Source organism: Aythya marila (assembly GCF_965140915.1).
Source record: "Aythya marila genome assembly, chromosome: 2".
In the NCBI taxonomy this organism is placed as follows: Eukaryota; Metazoa; Chordata; class Aves; order Anseriformes; family Anatidae; genus Aythya; species Aythya marila.
In genome coordinates this window covers 90,883,707-90,899,327 of record NC_139043.1, presented here as the reverse complement: position 1 = coordinate 90,899,327, position 15,621 = coordinate 90,883,707, and the positions used below count along the sequence as shown (strand labels likewise).

The 15,621-nt window shown below is 43.3% G+C and overlaps 1 protein-coding gene across 3 annotated transcripts in view; it reads left to right on the top strand.

Moving 5' to 3' along the window:
• The window catches only part of TMEM245 (transmembrane protein 245), a 93,189-nt gene that overhangs the window by 59,385 nt on the left and 18,183 nt on the right, over nucleotides 1-15,621 (top strand). For 2 of the 3 annotated variants that reach the window (XM_082752935.1, XM_082752934.1), the window contains one exon: nucleotides 1,015-1,160. In XM_082752935.1, coding sequence (XP_082609061.1) covers nucleotides 1,015-1,160 — 146 coding nt within the window. Of the gene's footprint in view, nucleotides 1-1,014; nucleotides 1,161-5,313; nucleotides 6,618-15,621 lie in introns of those variants that run through there. The other variant, XM_082752936.1, reaches the window with a different exon arrangement.

Below are 15,621 nucleotides of genomic sequence, written 5' to 3'. Positions count from 1 at the left end.
AAAGAACAATGACAAATAGATGGCTTTGTTGCGACTGGCAACTTCATACTGTATGTTATGCTGTCTGCATTTTTTTCTGAACATCTTCAGAAGGAATGCAGGAAAAGGGCATGAGGTGTCTGCAGACTGGATAAGATGCTTGAAAGTAAGAGACTTACGTAGGTCAGACAGACTGGTTTATCAAAAGGTGAGGATGTGATTTATTCCATCATACCAGTAGGTTGGAAATAAGGAAGGTGAAAGAATTCTTTTTAATCTTGGGAAGACAGATAAAAGAACTAAGGCTTGCAGATGAAGAAAATACAAGCCATATTTTAGCATTGTAATATAAAGAATGAATTTTCCTTGTTTGAGGTATTCAATTTCAAGCTGGAGACACTTGTGGTGTTTGTTTAGCCAAAGAAATTGCTGAACCCACTATCTAGAGAGTAAGTAAAACACAGTAGAGTGCAACATACCCAAAGCTGACAGAATCTGATTGTGTGTTTTGGTCTTTAAACTGAAACAACGCAACTGCTGTCACTTCTGCTCAGACTAATCTGCAAACTCATAGTAGGGAATACAAGCCTAATAAACACTGCAGATGTTCTGTTTGTGGGGTTTCGTTTAATTCATCCAGTATCCAGTTACACAGTGATTCTCCAGACAACTCAGAGTTATTTGGTTTTGTTTGTTTTTAACAAAGGATGTTAATGTTCAGTAATATTCTGATCCGCTAAACATGCTGGAAGAAGAAAAACAATCTTGATTGTTGATCTAGATCAGTATCTGTTTGCTTTAATGCAACTTTGTGAAGAGGCTAAAAGGAGCTAAGAGGTGGTGCTGTCTAGATAAAACTGGTAAGTCCTTTGTGGAGCCAGGCTAGAAGTTACTCTCCTAGCTCTGTGTCTTCCAAGCTTGGTGAGTACTGCTCTGACTTTCCAGTTACGTTCAATAATCTGAAGCATATCTGCATACTGTAGTTCTTGAAACTGTTTATTTCCTTTTGGTTTAAAACTCCACTTTGCTTTGCAGGTGATTTTCCTGACCACACTGTTCTACCTATTAAGTTCCAGTGATGAATACTACAAGCCAGTGAAGTGGGTGATAAGCCTGACGCCTCTGTCTCAGCCAGGTGCCTCCTCAAATATAGTTGGCCAATCTGTGGAGGAAGCAATAAGGTATGTTGCTGATTTCTTGCCCTTTTTGGATTTATTTATCTATTTATTTTTTAATTTGGTATTCAATTACAAATACTAAGCACTTACAACAGCTCATTTTTCAAAAACATGACCTGAAAATCTTAGGATTTTCAAGAGCCTAGCATTGATGATTTCTCCCCTCCTTGATCATTAAGAGTAATTTGATTGGACTTGCCTAAAAAAAAAAAGTAGAAGCCTAAGCTGTAGTGAATGCTAGTATTTTACAAAGCAAACTGATCACCCATCACATTCCAAACCCATCAGTGAGCACTGCGTCTGCAGCTATAATGGCATTAACAGCTAGTGCAGCTCGGTAGGAGCAGATTCATAGAGCAAAACAGTTGAAACAGAGGACCTGACATCTGTGCTGTACACGTTTTGGAGTTAGTTACTTTGAGCTATTTTTAGTCCGGTCTTTGACTGAGTACCCATTTGCCACTGGAATGTATTAGATATGCTCCTGGAGTGCATTTTCTGGTTCAGTTTCATCAGAGAGAGATCTAGCTCGTGGTCTCCCAAGGCTTTTCCACTGTATGGACCAGATTACACCAAAGGGAAGAACTGGGGAGCATTCTCCTTATCCTAGTTGAGATGCTATTTACCACACCTCTGGAGTGTGTCCACAGTGTTTTGTGCTTAGTTACCCTTCTTCTGTTTCATCTCTAAATTGCTGCTTGTTACTGAAGGAGGATTTTTTGTGTTTGTGTTTTTAAGTATGCTTCACTGAGATTTGACAAGAAAGCAATTTTGGGGTTGGTACAGTAATATATTTTACTGATCAGAGATGAATGAAGCTGTCAGTTTTTGCTTATTAGCACTGTGAAACACTAACATGATGGCAACATAATAAATGGATTTAAGTAACGTATTTAAGTCATAGCTCTATTTTTCAAGAAGTTGATGGACTACGCAAAGTCAGCAGTCTCCATTTGGAGTTCTGTATAGCTGGTGTTTCCTACAGTGCCACACACATATACAAAACATGAAGAGAGTTTAAGTAGGTGATATTTTAAGCTACTGCCCAAACTCATTGCCAGATGTTAGCTATTGTTCTTACATGTACCTTACAAGTGAGTGTTGTTTTCTGTTACTGGAATTAAGCTGTGCCTGGGTACATCATGGCAATGAGAAGGTTAGATCGTGCTGTGTAAGATCTTGGCCAGCTAACATACTGCTACAGCTGTTTGAAACAAAGGGGCAGTCCAGGTAGAAGGAAACAAATTCAGAATTCTGCCAAAAAGTTGATAGCTCTTCTCTTCAGAGACTGCTGTTAAGTTCTCATTGATTATGTGGTTAATGTATCAGTTCTGTCTCTTCTGAAAGGTGTTGGCAGATCTATAAACTGAAACTTAGCCATCTCACAAATTGTTCTTTTTACTTTAGCCCTTGCTGGATGGGAACAGTATCAAAATATTAAATATTTTATTAATAATATTTTAAATAAATATAAAATATTATTAGATTTATGGGTTTGTGACACAGGTAACCTGAGATATTCATCAGAGCTTAGAATGGTGGAAAGAAATAAAATAATACTAGAGAAGCAGCAGGACAAAGATCAGGAAAGTGCTAGTGCACATTAGTAATTGATAATATCATGAGAAAAAGATAGTGTCTGGAGAATGTGGGATGTGGAGCTCCTAGTCATAGATTTTAATAAAGATAAATTGAGGAGGAGCTTAGCCTATGTGTTCATTAAGGTGGACTGAATCAGTCTTTCATATTTGGAGTAGTCTGTGTTTGGTACCTTATTTAAATTCTGTCATTCTGACATTTTCAAGTTCATCTCTTGCTTAGTTGTACCAAAGGATTTTTTCATAATTCTTCTAGATGAACTTGTATTCCTCTCAATACCTAATGTGATCTTCAGTATGTAAATGAAGAGTATAATTAACAATTTTCCCTGTGTTTATGCATGCAGAAGTTAGAATCGTGGAATGGTTTGGGTTGGAAGGGACCTTAAAGACCATCAGGTTCCAACCCCCTGCTATGGGCAGGGACACCTCCCACCAGACCAGGTTGCCCAAAGCCCCATCCAGCCTGGCCCTGAGCACCTCCAGGGAAACCACCGCTTCTCTGGGCAGCCTGTGCCAGTGCCTCACCACCCACATAGAAAAGAATTTCTTCCAAATACCTTCTCTCTTCTGGTTTAAAACTGTTACCCATGTCCTGTCACTACATGCCCTTGTAAAGTCTCTCCCCAGCTGTCCTGTAGGCTTCCCTTTTAAGTACTAGAAGGCCACTATAAGGTCTCCTTGGAGCCTTCTCTTCTCCAGGCTGAGCATTCCCAACTACCCAGCCTGTCTCTGTAAGAAAGGTTCTCCACCTCTCCATTATCATGTTCATGGCCCTCCCTTCAACCTGCTCTAACAGGTCCATGGCCTTCTTGTGTTGGGGTCCCCAGAGCTGAACACAGTAGTCCAGGTGGGGCCTCACAAGGGTGAAGTATACTGGGGAGAATCACCTCCCGTGCCCTGCTAGTCACATTTCCTTTGATGCAGCCGCGGATGCAGTTGGCTTTCTGGTCTACAAACAGAAATTGCCAGCTCCTCCACCAGTACCCCCAGGTCCTTCTTTGCAGGGCAGATCTGTTTTATGAATTATAATAAAACAAGGGGAGCAAGGGGCTGCCTTTGTATTACGATTTAACAAATAATGAAACTTCTGTAGTTGCTTTCATCATTAGACTTAAACAGCATTACGCAAATGTGAATTTGCTCTCAAAATACTCATGCAATCCAATTGACCAAAAGTGTAGGCAGATCACATTATAAATCTTGAAAGTCACCAGCTGTGTTCCAGCTCCCGTCACTCTCCAGCAGGACATGGCACCCTCACAGAGCACAGAGTGCATTTTAGTAGCTCAATCTGGAGAGCAGGGATACTTGTGGCAAGCCATGTAGTTATGTCTCTGCTTGTTCATCAAATGGCATTGAAATACTCTTACTCGGTGTTTTAAGTCACTTTTACTGCTCCTTTATTTGAAACATGTTAGTGAGAAGCACCAGGAATCATGGATGGAATCAGGAGAGTGTGTTCCTTTGTGTCCTTTGCTGTACATCTGCAAGGAGAAGATCAAAGGGTAAAGAAGAGGAGGGCAGTCTGCAAATGCTTTCTGTAGCTTGAGACGTCACTGAACTTGGACATGTTACCTGGCAAGCACCTGATCAAAGACCCTTTTCCATTGCAATTACTCTCTTCAGAGCTCTGTTGTGATTTTTTTTTTTTTTTTATCTTCCTCACTATAAGTACCTGTAGATTTCATAAATATGTTCCTAACTCACCTGGGGTCACACTGATTGGACCCCGAGTAGTGTTTGGATAAGAAGAGCTTTGCTGCCTATTTTGAGCCAAGTAACAAATCTGACTGTCTATGCCACGGTGACTCAGATGGTAAATTCCCACTTGAGTAGTGGGAGAAAAAAAGATGCAGCTTTTTCGATTTTTTTTTTTCTTTTTAAGAGCTTTTCAGGAGTTTTGAAGCTGATGGGAATCCATGAGGTGAAATGCTTTCCCTTCCTCTGATAGGAAATCTGTTTATCTAAGACAGAAGGGAGGCAAAATGCCAGCAACACACATCAGGTGGTGTGGGCCAGCAGGGATTTGCCAAGGAGGGGGGTCATGACAAGGCCTAATATGAGATGTTGCTTGGTCATCTGCATGGGAGGTGGGAGCGTGTTGAATGTAATTTATGCTGTCTTTAGCAAGGCCAGCGATACATTTCCAGCAGCATCCATTTGGGTGAGGGCTCTACAAGGTGGGACAATCACCTCTTCATGATCAGCAGGACAAAGCTCCACCTGCTCCATCATGGGGCTACCGGTAGGCCCAATGCAAATGGTTGCCTGAAGCAAAGGCCTGAATGGTGAAGGCCACATTGTGCAGGGCTGTGAGCCTGCCCCTCCAGCATGGAGGAGGCCAGGCAGCTGCAGTTCAAAGAACCACAAAAGCACGGTGTTACGGAGAGACTCTTGCAGGTCTCTGGTCCAGGCTCCTGCTGAAAGCAGCCCCGGTCAGATCTGGTTGCTCAGGGCCTTGTTCAGTTTTATTACCCTCAAGGATGGAGACTCTGTCTGGGCACCTGTTCTGTGTCTGAGCACCCTCATGGTGACAGTTTTTTCCTTTTATTTAGCTGGATCTCTCTGTCCGTCGTGCAAGCGTGGGCCTGGTGTCACTCGTCCTTCCACCACAGAGCACCTCTGAGAAGACTCAGGCTTCATTCCCAGTAGGCAGCCGTAGGCAGCAGTCAGGTCCATCCCTGAGCCTCACTTTCTTCACGCTGACCAAAGGAGTCCCATCAGCTCGCCTTTGCCTGCTATGTGCCCCAGTCCCTCGCTATCTGGATGGCCCTGTGCCAGGCTCACACCACACTCACTGGTATCTTTCCTCTACTGGAGAGACCAGAAGGGGATGCAGGAGCCCAGATGCAGTCACAAAAGTGCCAAATAAGAGAGGACAGCATTTATACTGTTTTATTTCTGTACTGTTTGTTGCCCAGTCTTTGGAAGAACTGATGAAGTATTGTAAATGGACTTCAACAGTGCACTCCAGCACTTCTTGGCAGACCTGAAATCCTGAATGTTAGGGATTAGAAGGGACCTTGGAAGATCATCTAGTCCAATCCCCCTGCTGGAGCAGGAACACTTAAATCATGTTGCACAGGAACGCATCTGGGCGGGTTTTGAATGTCTCCAAAGAGACTCCACAACTCCCCTGGGCAGCCTGTTGCAGTGCTCTGTCACCCTCACCATAAAAAAGTTTCCTCTCAAGTATAAACAGAACCTCCTATGTTCCAGCTTGCACCCATTGCCCCTTGTCCTATCGTTGGATGTCACTGAGAAGAGCCTGGCTCCATCCTCCTGACACTCACCTTTTAGATATTTATAAACATTAATAAGATGATCCCTCAGTCTCATCTTCTCCAAGCTAAAGAGACCACCAGCTCCCTCAGCCTTTCCTCATAAAGGAGATGCTCCACTCCCTTAATCAGCCTCATGGCTCGGCACTGGACTCTCTCAAGCAGTTCCCTGTCCTTGAACTGAGGCCCAGAACTGGATGCAATATTCTAGATGTGGTCTCACCAGGGGAGACTAGAGGGAGAGGAGAACCTCTCTCGACCTACTAAGCACACCCCTTATGATACACCCCAGGATGCCATTGGCCTTCTTGGCCACAAGGGCACAGTGCTGGCTCATGGTCATCCCACTGTCCACCAGGCCCCCCAGGTCCCTTTCCTCTATGCCGCCCTCCAGCAGGGCAGTCCCCAACTTATACTGGTGTCTGGGGTTATTCTTGCCCAGATGATGAAGTCTTCTGCTTCCCCAAAGGAACAGCTAACTGTTCTGATTGATCTGCTGCTGTTCTTTCTGCACCATCACAGAAGGTCTGTCTTCATCTTTAAGCACCTGTTGGGTAGCCTTCTTGTCTGCAGGCTGAGATCCCCCCACACGAGCCCCAGAGTGACCCTCTAAAGGATGACTACTTCTGTTGCCTCTGTGCCACAGCCTGAGGGAAGCCAGCTCCTCTCTTGCTCTCTTTCTTGGTACTCTGCAGGAGAGGTGCTAACTCTTCATGAGGGGCAGGGATGGGAAAGAAGGGCTCACACAACCCTGGCCAACCAACAGAGGAACTGTTGATTGCTGGGAGGACTTGCACACAAGCCTGCAGGATGTCTCTGGATGGCCTCTCCTGTTTACTTTTGGGCAGAGAGGTTGTACTGTGGGTATGGAGCTCCTTGGGTGCTCCTGCAGTGCCACGGATGTGACTGCACAGCACAGAGGCCCTGGTCAGCTGTCTTGGAGGTGGATCTGCCTCCGTTGGCTCTTTGGCTCTTCTTCATCTCAAGGTGGATCTACCTCCATTGGCTCTTCTTCATCTCAAGGTGGATCTACCTCCATTGGCTCTTCCTCATCTCAAGGTGGATCTACCTCCATTGGCTCTTCTTCATCTCAAGGTGGATCTACCTCCATGGCCTCTAACCCATCAGTCGCAATGCTGGACGTTGCTCTTGCGCCACAGGTGCTGTTTCTCCTCCACTTCCTCTTCATGGGATATGTATTCCTCCTCTTCACTTTCAGGAACCGTTCCTCTTCTGTCCCTTCTCTCCTGCAGAGGTGGGCAGCTGCTGTGCGAGGTGCTCATCCTTCCAACCATGCTGTTGCCAGAGGGCCTGGAAACTCAGTGAGTGGTGGGCCCAGCTGCAGCTGTAGGGCCCAGACCAAAAGGTGGGGCAGATGCCACCATGACATCAGGAAGCCCCTGTGATGCTGGGACACACGCATAGCCACGTGTGGCTGTGTTGGCCTCCGGTTCTGGGGCGTCTGCTGGAGGGCCACCGAGGTCCTCAGGGCCTGGAGGGACCGTGGGGGGGAAAGGGGTGATCTGAGGTGTGCCCTTGCTCTTTTCTCAAGTGGTTTTTGTGGCTTCTTGCTTCCTCATTCAGAGGAAGGGCTCTCCTGTCATAAGTAGATCCTGAATGGGAGCCTTCAGGCAGATTCCCAGCAGAAGCTCTTGCCCATCTTGGGGCATGCAGAGCAGAGGGAGGATGCAAGAACTGCTTTTACTCTTCTCTCAGTATCCACTCAGGGTGGAGCTTCCCAACCTGGGAGTGTAATTCAGTCTTCCAAGTCTTCTGCGGGGACAAAGAGGCAAAGACAAACATGAGGAATGGCCTGCTTCTTTTTCAGTCTTTCCCTCTAATGCATATGTGGCCTGGTGTTTATGAGCTGGACATTGCCTTTGTCCCAGGTGTTTGCTTTTGAGGGAGTTGTCCCAGTGCACTTATAGGCAAGTCCTGCCAGGCTTCAAGGCATCCTTTAGTACAGGGATCAACAGGCTGAACTGTAGAACAAACACCGTTTTGCAAACTGTTCATAAATCTGTCTTTCCCATTAGAATAACTTACATGATTAAAATGTTGTTATATCTATCTTCTCACAATAAGCACCTCTGTATGCTTTGGTGCCATATGCTGCCTTTGTTCCTCTTGGTAGGTCGCTTCTTGGGGATGGCAAATTGTAACCTGCAAGGAAAGGGAGGGTCAATATTTGTATGACGATTCCTTAAAAAACATGGCAAAAAGCCTGGGATGAAGAACGCTACCAAAACCGCACATGACTGTAGGGTTTTTTGGCTTGTGTGTGAAGTACTCACACTACTCCAAACAGAGCAATCCATTCAAAATACCAGATTCAGCGCTGCAATTCCATGTGCAATCACCTACAAATCAAGAGGGAAATTTAAGAAAATGGTAATACTTCTGAACACTATTAGTCCCTCAATAGCAAAATAACTTCTGTCCTCCAATTTACTTGGTCTTTCATGCCCAGATATTTGATCCGTTTCTCCTTTTTTAACTTCAAAATAATCTCAGTCCCTTCGCACTTGAATTTTCTTGGTGTGACCACACTATTACTACTACTACTACTACTTCTTGACAAATGCTCCCTTTGCCCTTCCTGCTATTCTTTCCTCTTTTTTCTCCCCTGTATATCCTTATTACTTGACCTAGTAGGTATGAGCACAAAAATGTAATGAATTATGAAAGTAGTATTGTACCTCCATTGTGCACAAGAGTCTCCCTTGACTGAGTGTTGTTCAGTTGTCCGTGAATGTAAGACCTGTGCGATTTTCATTGGAAGTATCACTGAAACAAACATGGGAAGCAGTGGAATAAGGAGGGGACTGGCAAATATGGCAAAAGGGTTATGCCATAATAAGTCTAGCTGTACAACTCCTTTTGATAGCACTTGCAGTCAGGGTTAGGAAGATGATTTACTTTTGAAATGTGAAAACCAGTAAGAGCATTTTACTGGATTTACATTTTTTTTTTAGTTCTCAAAAGTGGTCACTGAAGTGTTTTGAGGGCAAGAGGAAATCGTTATCTGCATGTACCAGATGGTGAGATTTACTTGCCTCAAAAGGTTCTGTAAAATCAAGTCAGTTTGTCAGTCAGCTACACCCCCGTGTAAGTAGGAAAATCGTGTCCTTGAGACTTCACCCCCTGAAATAAGGAGGTGATGTTTTTGTCTGGATTTTTTTTTTTTTTTCTGAATGGATGAAGCAGTAATTCTCCAGTTCACAGGTCTCCTAAGTAGTAGCATGCACACCTTTGCCTGAACCATTTTCCTTTCCCTGAGCAGCATGTCGTTCTCCTCCTGAATGCACCATACCCTTCTTCCCTGAAGCTCCCATTCTGCTTGCTCTGGTGGAGATATTGCACATTACTAAGTTGCATGTTGTCACGGCCTCAGTGCAATTTAGTGTGTGCGATACTTTCACATGAGTGCATGCACACGGGTATGGCTGTGGCTTAAAGTTACTGCAGCTTTCAATTTTGGTGGGGCCTGATTACGTTGTGAGATGGTCTTAAACCCAGATCAGTATTTTGAGTGATGTCTTGAAACGTTTGTTAATGGAAGTTTGGTTTGTAATGCCAGGAAGATGAGTACTGTTTGTTTTCAATTTGAGAAGAGTTATCATTATTGGCTTCATTTTCTTCATTTGTCATGTACGCTTCAAATTTGATCAGATCTTTCATTGGCTATATAAACGTTTCTTAAAATACTGGGAAATATTTTAGTCCCAAAGTAATTATGGCCTGAATTGAAATTTGGCAGAAAGAAATTTGATGTGAAGAGAACCTATAGTACCTGGATGGCTGAAATAGGTTCTTAATGGTTTTTAAGCTTGCATTTATTAACATTTAAAGAGATCTGAAATGAGCCATCATGAAAAAAAATAAAAATCTTAGCTGTTCTAAGTATCTGGTTTGTTTGCTGTGTTTCCAGGCAGTAATGATGGAGAAAATGAAATGGTGATACAATTCCCACAGAAAACAATAATCTTCCAGCATGTTTAAGCTAGTGCTTAGAAAAGCCAAAATGTGTGATCTTGTTTATTTTACTGCAACATTAATAATGTCTTTCAGAGTAATTTTTCAAAGCCACTGTTAACTGATTATGTTTTGACTGAATTTTTGCATGGTTGTGTGTGTTCTTTAGTAACAGGAGTATCTCTTGCAGAAATATGTTTTGTCACAAGAATACATTTAACAGACACTTACTAAAATGTTATAAAGTCTACTTATGGTGTATGTTAAGAGATGGGAATAGAACTAAAACCAATTCTGTCTTAAATAATTTCCTAGCCTAAAACAGGCAATAATACATTTTTAAAAATTTAGTGGAGGATAGGAAGGCTTCAATTGAGTTACAACAACAACAACAATCTAGACTATACTATAGTCTATAAATCCAGAACAGATGCTGTACTGTGCCAGTATGTTTGCAGAACCAGACTGACAGTAATTGTAACCCAATTTTTCCAATTGGTATAGATAACGAATGGTATATGTCTGATGAGAGTTTTAGTAGTAGTAACCACATGACTCACCCATATCACAATTTTAGATAATCTTAAACATTGTCCTGTATGGAGAAAAATAATAATTTGTATTTACCTGTATTTCCTTTTATATCCAAAATACTTGTTCTAACTAAATGCAGTTGTCTGTATATTGTTTTACATACACATGATTTTAAAAAGTTATTCAACAAATTACAGAAAGGAAAAAAGACATTCAAGGAAAAGCAATAAAGTAATTTGTTTGTTCCTGCTTAATTGTTACTCTTTTTTTTCCCCAACTACACCTGAAACTACGAAAAATTATTGTATACATGTACTTTGGGTCAGGCATATCACAAAGTCTGTAGGAATTTTCCAGTTTACTATGCCTAATACACAAGATTATTTAAGTGCATAATCAGATGCTTGGGAAAAAAAAAAGTTCTCAAAGTGAGCAGACTGGTGTAGTATATTTTCAAACACATTCACTGGCCATTGCAGGACTTCCTTGTTTTGTATCAGGCAGTGTCACCTTTCTGACATTTGCTTCTTTAGCTTTCCAGATGGCATATTCTGTATGTCCCAGCTGTATTTATTTTAGTGTACTTGGTAGTTTCTGATTCTGTGACAGTCCAGTTTAAGTCTGAAGGTATCTGGAAACGCATGGGAGTGGGTTAGTGTGTGTGTGTGGGGGGGGGTTTAAACACATGCACACTTGCATGCAATCTTTAAGAACCATGTAACTGCCCAGCATCCTAGGTACTAATCCTTGAATTACGTGTTGCACCAAGTAATCATATTTTAATTATGCATTTTTGCATATACACTGCTTTTTTCTACAACACGAGTTTTTTAAAAAAACACTATTTGCATGTTGGAATTTCTTTCTAGGAATAAAGTGATACTATGATTATTCTATTTTTTTTCAGTATAACATTGCAAATTTCCATACTTGCATATCTCATAATTCTTTATCTTCATATTTAAGGCCGCAGTACATGTTATTATAACCTTAAATCGATTTTTGCTATTTAAAATAACAGATTTATTATAATGTGAGCGGACAGCATGAGGACTGGTGTAAAACTCCAGCATTTCCTGACATTTGAAAGATTTAACATTATAGCTCTAGGTTTTTGCTTTATTGTCATTTTAGATTGAACTATTAAGTCAACCCACTACTTATTCTCTGCATAAGCAATCGAATTGGTGCTTGTGATTCATAAATTTATAATAGTAATAATCTGAACAGACTGGGAGTATCTTAATATAAAACTGGAATGGATCTCCAGCTTTATTGAGTCCAGCTAGCTGTTGCTCTCATTCATGAAATTTTTGAAGCTAAAAGGGGTTTCTAAAACATAAATCCTTTCAAGTTGTGTGGTGAGTAATTGGTGTTCAATGCACAGTGCCAGTGAATGCTAACTGTTGAGGAAGGCTTGGGTAAAGCTAAAGGAAGCCTGCACGGGTAAACATCAAAGTAACGAAGGTCACAGGAAATGAGAAAGTACCTGCAAAAAGCTGAAGTTTTAGCTAAATCAAGAAAACCATAAAGTCTTGCAGGTAGAAATAAGCTGAAAAGAAAGAAAGGGAGAGAAGAGAGTTTGATTTGCTCCAAGCTCCCCCAAGTGCCACTAAACCAAAATTCCTGCGTACCAGAGCCAGAAAGCGCTCAAAGAGGCTGAGGGGTGGTGAGGGGAATCAGAGGAACACACAGCGATAACAAGGCTGCTGTGGGCTGTTGGAGGGGTGGGAGGTGGGGGGTAAGGTCAAATGCTGCTGTGTTATTCTTTGCTGTGAAGACAAGTGGAGGGAGTCATGCTGTAAAGCCATGCTTGGGTGAGAGCTGCAGCAGAATCTTCAGAAAATAAAGCGGTGATAGGAGAGGTTGTGAGAGAAATGTGCAAAATGGAGCAATAGCAAATTGCTGAGAGTGGATGATACTCAAAGATGGAGTTAAAAAGAACAACCAAGCAGTGATCCAGGGAACCAAGGAGGTACAGATGTGGAAGTCAGACAGCAGAACCATTAGATCTGTCATGGTTTAACACCAGCAGGCAGCTCAGCACCATGCAGCAACTTGCTCACTCCCCAGCAGAGGGACAGGGGAGAGGACTGGAAAGGTAGAAGTGTGAGAACTCGTGGGTTGAGATAAAAACAGCTTACAAGGTAAGGTGTAAGTCCCACATGCAAGCAAAGCAAAACAAGGAATCCATTCACTACTTCCCATCGGCAGGCATGTGTTCAGCCACTTCCAGGAAATCAGGGCTCATCGTGAGTGACTCCGAACATCCCCTTCTTCCTCCTCCTATCCTCCATTTTTTATTGTTCAACACAATGCCATATGGTCTAGAATATCCTTTTGTCCACTGTAGGTCACCTGTCTGGGCTCTGTCCCCTCCCAACTCCTGCTGCACCCCCAGCCTCCTCGCTGGAAGGGCAGCACAAGAAACCAAAAAGCCCTTGGCTCTGCGCATGCATTGCTCTGCCACAGCTAAACCATTGGGGTGTTATCAGTATTATTCTCACCCAAAATCCAAAACACAGCCTCATAGGAGCCTCTCTGAAGAAAATAACACTATCCCAGCCAAAACCAGGACAGGAACTATAGTTAAGGAAGTAGCAGCACCCAGCAAATATGATTTAGTTTCACAGATACAAGTTCTGTCTTACTCTTTTTTGAAGAGCTCAGCAGACAAGGCCATAATAAGTCAATTGGGCTGGTATTTTCTACTGAAGTTTCATAAAGGTCTTTGACAGCATCTCTTTTCCAAGATTTGTGGTGATGAAGCAGTGATAATAGAGAAGGTTTCTGCACAGGTAAATAACTGATTAAAAAAAAAACAAACAGCAGGAGTGAATGACAGGATCAAGGTAAGGACCTCGACTGTTCCACCTGTTCATAAACATCCTATGAAAGAAGCAGAGAGGGACATCTTACTGATGTTGCAAAGCTATTAAGCATGAAGGCTGATGGTAGAACCGCAGCAGGATTGCGGACAATCTCAGAAGACAGCAGTGTCTGGGGGATAAAAGGATGAAATGCAGCATAGATGAGAGTGATGTGTGTGGGTGCAAACCACTCCTAACTTCACACACAGACCAGTGGCCTCTGTGCTGACTGTTACTGCTTGGGAACTCTATTTTCAAGTACACGTGCTAGCCCTGTGTTTGGTAATATCTAAAGTTATCCACAAGTTATATTAAATGTTTTGTTACAAAAGACAGAAACAGAGAATATTACTCCATTGTATGAGTCTGTGGTTGGGCTATGCCCTGAATTGCTGTGTGCCATTCTGGTTCCTGCATCTCAGAAAGCTAGAAGGGCAACAGGGCTGATCAGAGGAATGAAGGCTTGCAACAGTTTCTGTGTGTGGAATAACTAAGGTTAGGATTCTTTGGCCTGGAAAAAGGGTGGTACACATTTGAGGTCTTCAATGAGTTGTTTGTTTTTTTTTTAATCCCTAAAAGAACAGGACCCTTAAAGAGAGTAAAAGAAAGGCTTATGAGCTTTTTGGAAAAGGATTTCTTTAAGTCCTGGCACTTGGAATTCATTCTTCAGTGTACAGGATCTTGTTCTCTCAATGATCTCTTGAAATTTTGGAGATCACTGTGGAAGAGAACTACTTAAGTCCTTTTTTAAGATAATAGCTCTCCTTTGATTGTCACTGGTAGCTTGTCTTTTGCAATAAGTCTTGGTGGTATTTGAGAGAAGAGTTATTTGGTTTTCAGGCTATAGGACAGCTGTTGTTAGTTTTGTAGAATCACAGAATATCCTGAGTTGTAAGGGGGCCACAAAGATCATTGAGCCCAACTTCTGACTCTGGACAGGACCACCCAAAAATCAGACCCTGTGTCTGAGAGCATAGTCCAAATGTTTCTTGTACTCCATAGGCTCGGTGCTGTGTCCACGTCCCTGGACAGCCTGTCCCAGTGCCCGACCACCCTCTGGGTGCAGAACCTTTCCCTAACACCCAGCCTGACCCTCCCCTGTCCCAGCTCCATGCCGTCCCCTCGGGTCCTGTCGCTGTCCCCAGAGAGCAGAGCTCAGCGCCTGCCCCTCCGCTCCCCTCGTGAGGGAGCTGCAGGCCGCCATGAGGCCTCCTATCAGCCTGCTCTGCCTGGGGCTGAACAAACCAAGGGACCTCAGCCGTTCCTCAAACATCTTGTCTTCTAGACCCTTCACCATTTTGTAGCCCTCCTCTGGACGCCCTCTAAAATAGTCTTATATCCTTCTTAGACTGTTGTACCCAAAACTGCACACAGCACTCAAGGTGAGGCCACATGAGTGCAGAGCAGAGGACAATCCCTTCTGTAGACTGGCTAGCAATGCCATGCCTGATGCACCCCAGGACATGGCTGGCCCTTTTTGGCTGCCAGGGCACACTGCTGGCTCATGTTCAACTTTCTGTCAACCAGAACCCTCAGATCCCTTTTCTGTGGGGCTGCTCTCCAGCCTCTCATCCTCCAGTCTGTACATATAGCCGAGGTTGCCCTGTTCCAGGTGCAGAATCCAGCACTTGCTCTTGTTAAACTTCCTACAACTGATGATTGCCCAGCCCTCTCCTTTATCAGGATCTCTCTGCAAGGCCACTTCACCCTCAAAGGAGTCAACAGGTCCTCTGTTTCATTTGGGATAAGTCAGCTCTCTGTTGTACAAAGATCTCCTGCCCTGCCAGCTACCAGTGTGCTGGCTCTATCAGTTGGATGGGGTCTAGAGAGCTGAGCTACTTAGTTAAACGTTCCCCAGCAAAAAGCAGTTATTGACTGAATTCATTGGCAAGCAGATCTGTTCCCTGGTCTTGTTTGCACCATTGTGGCACTTAGTGTCTGTGCTGGCAAGTACCCAGAGGAAGGATGGTCTGGGGCAGAAATGAATGATTGAGAACAGGGGAACGGGTGGGATCTCTTCTTACAGTAGGAAGAAATAAATTGGGAAACTGCGTTGTGAAGTTTGTACTGCTTGCATTCACGTTTATACCTTGAACCCTCTACTTGGAAGTTGTTAAATGTGTATTCTCAACAGAGTTTCAATACCTGGAATTTCCTAAAGTATCATTTGAATTAGTCAGGTTTGTGTAGAGGAAGGTGCTGC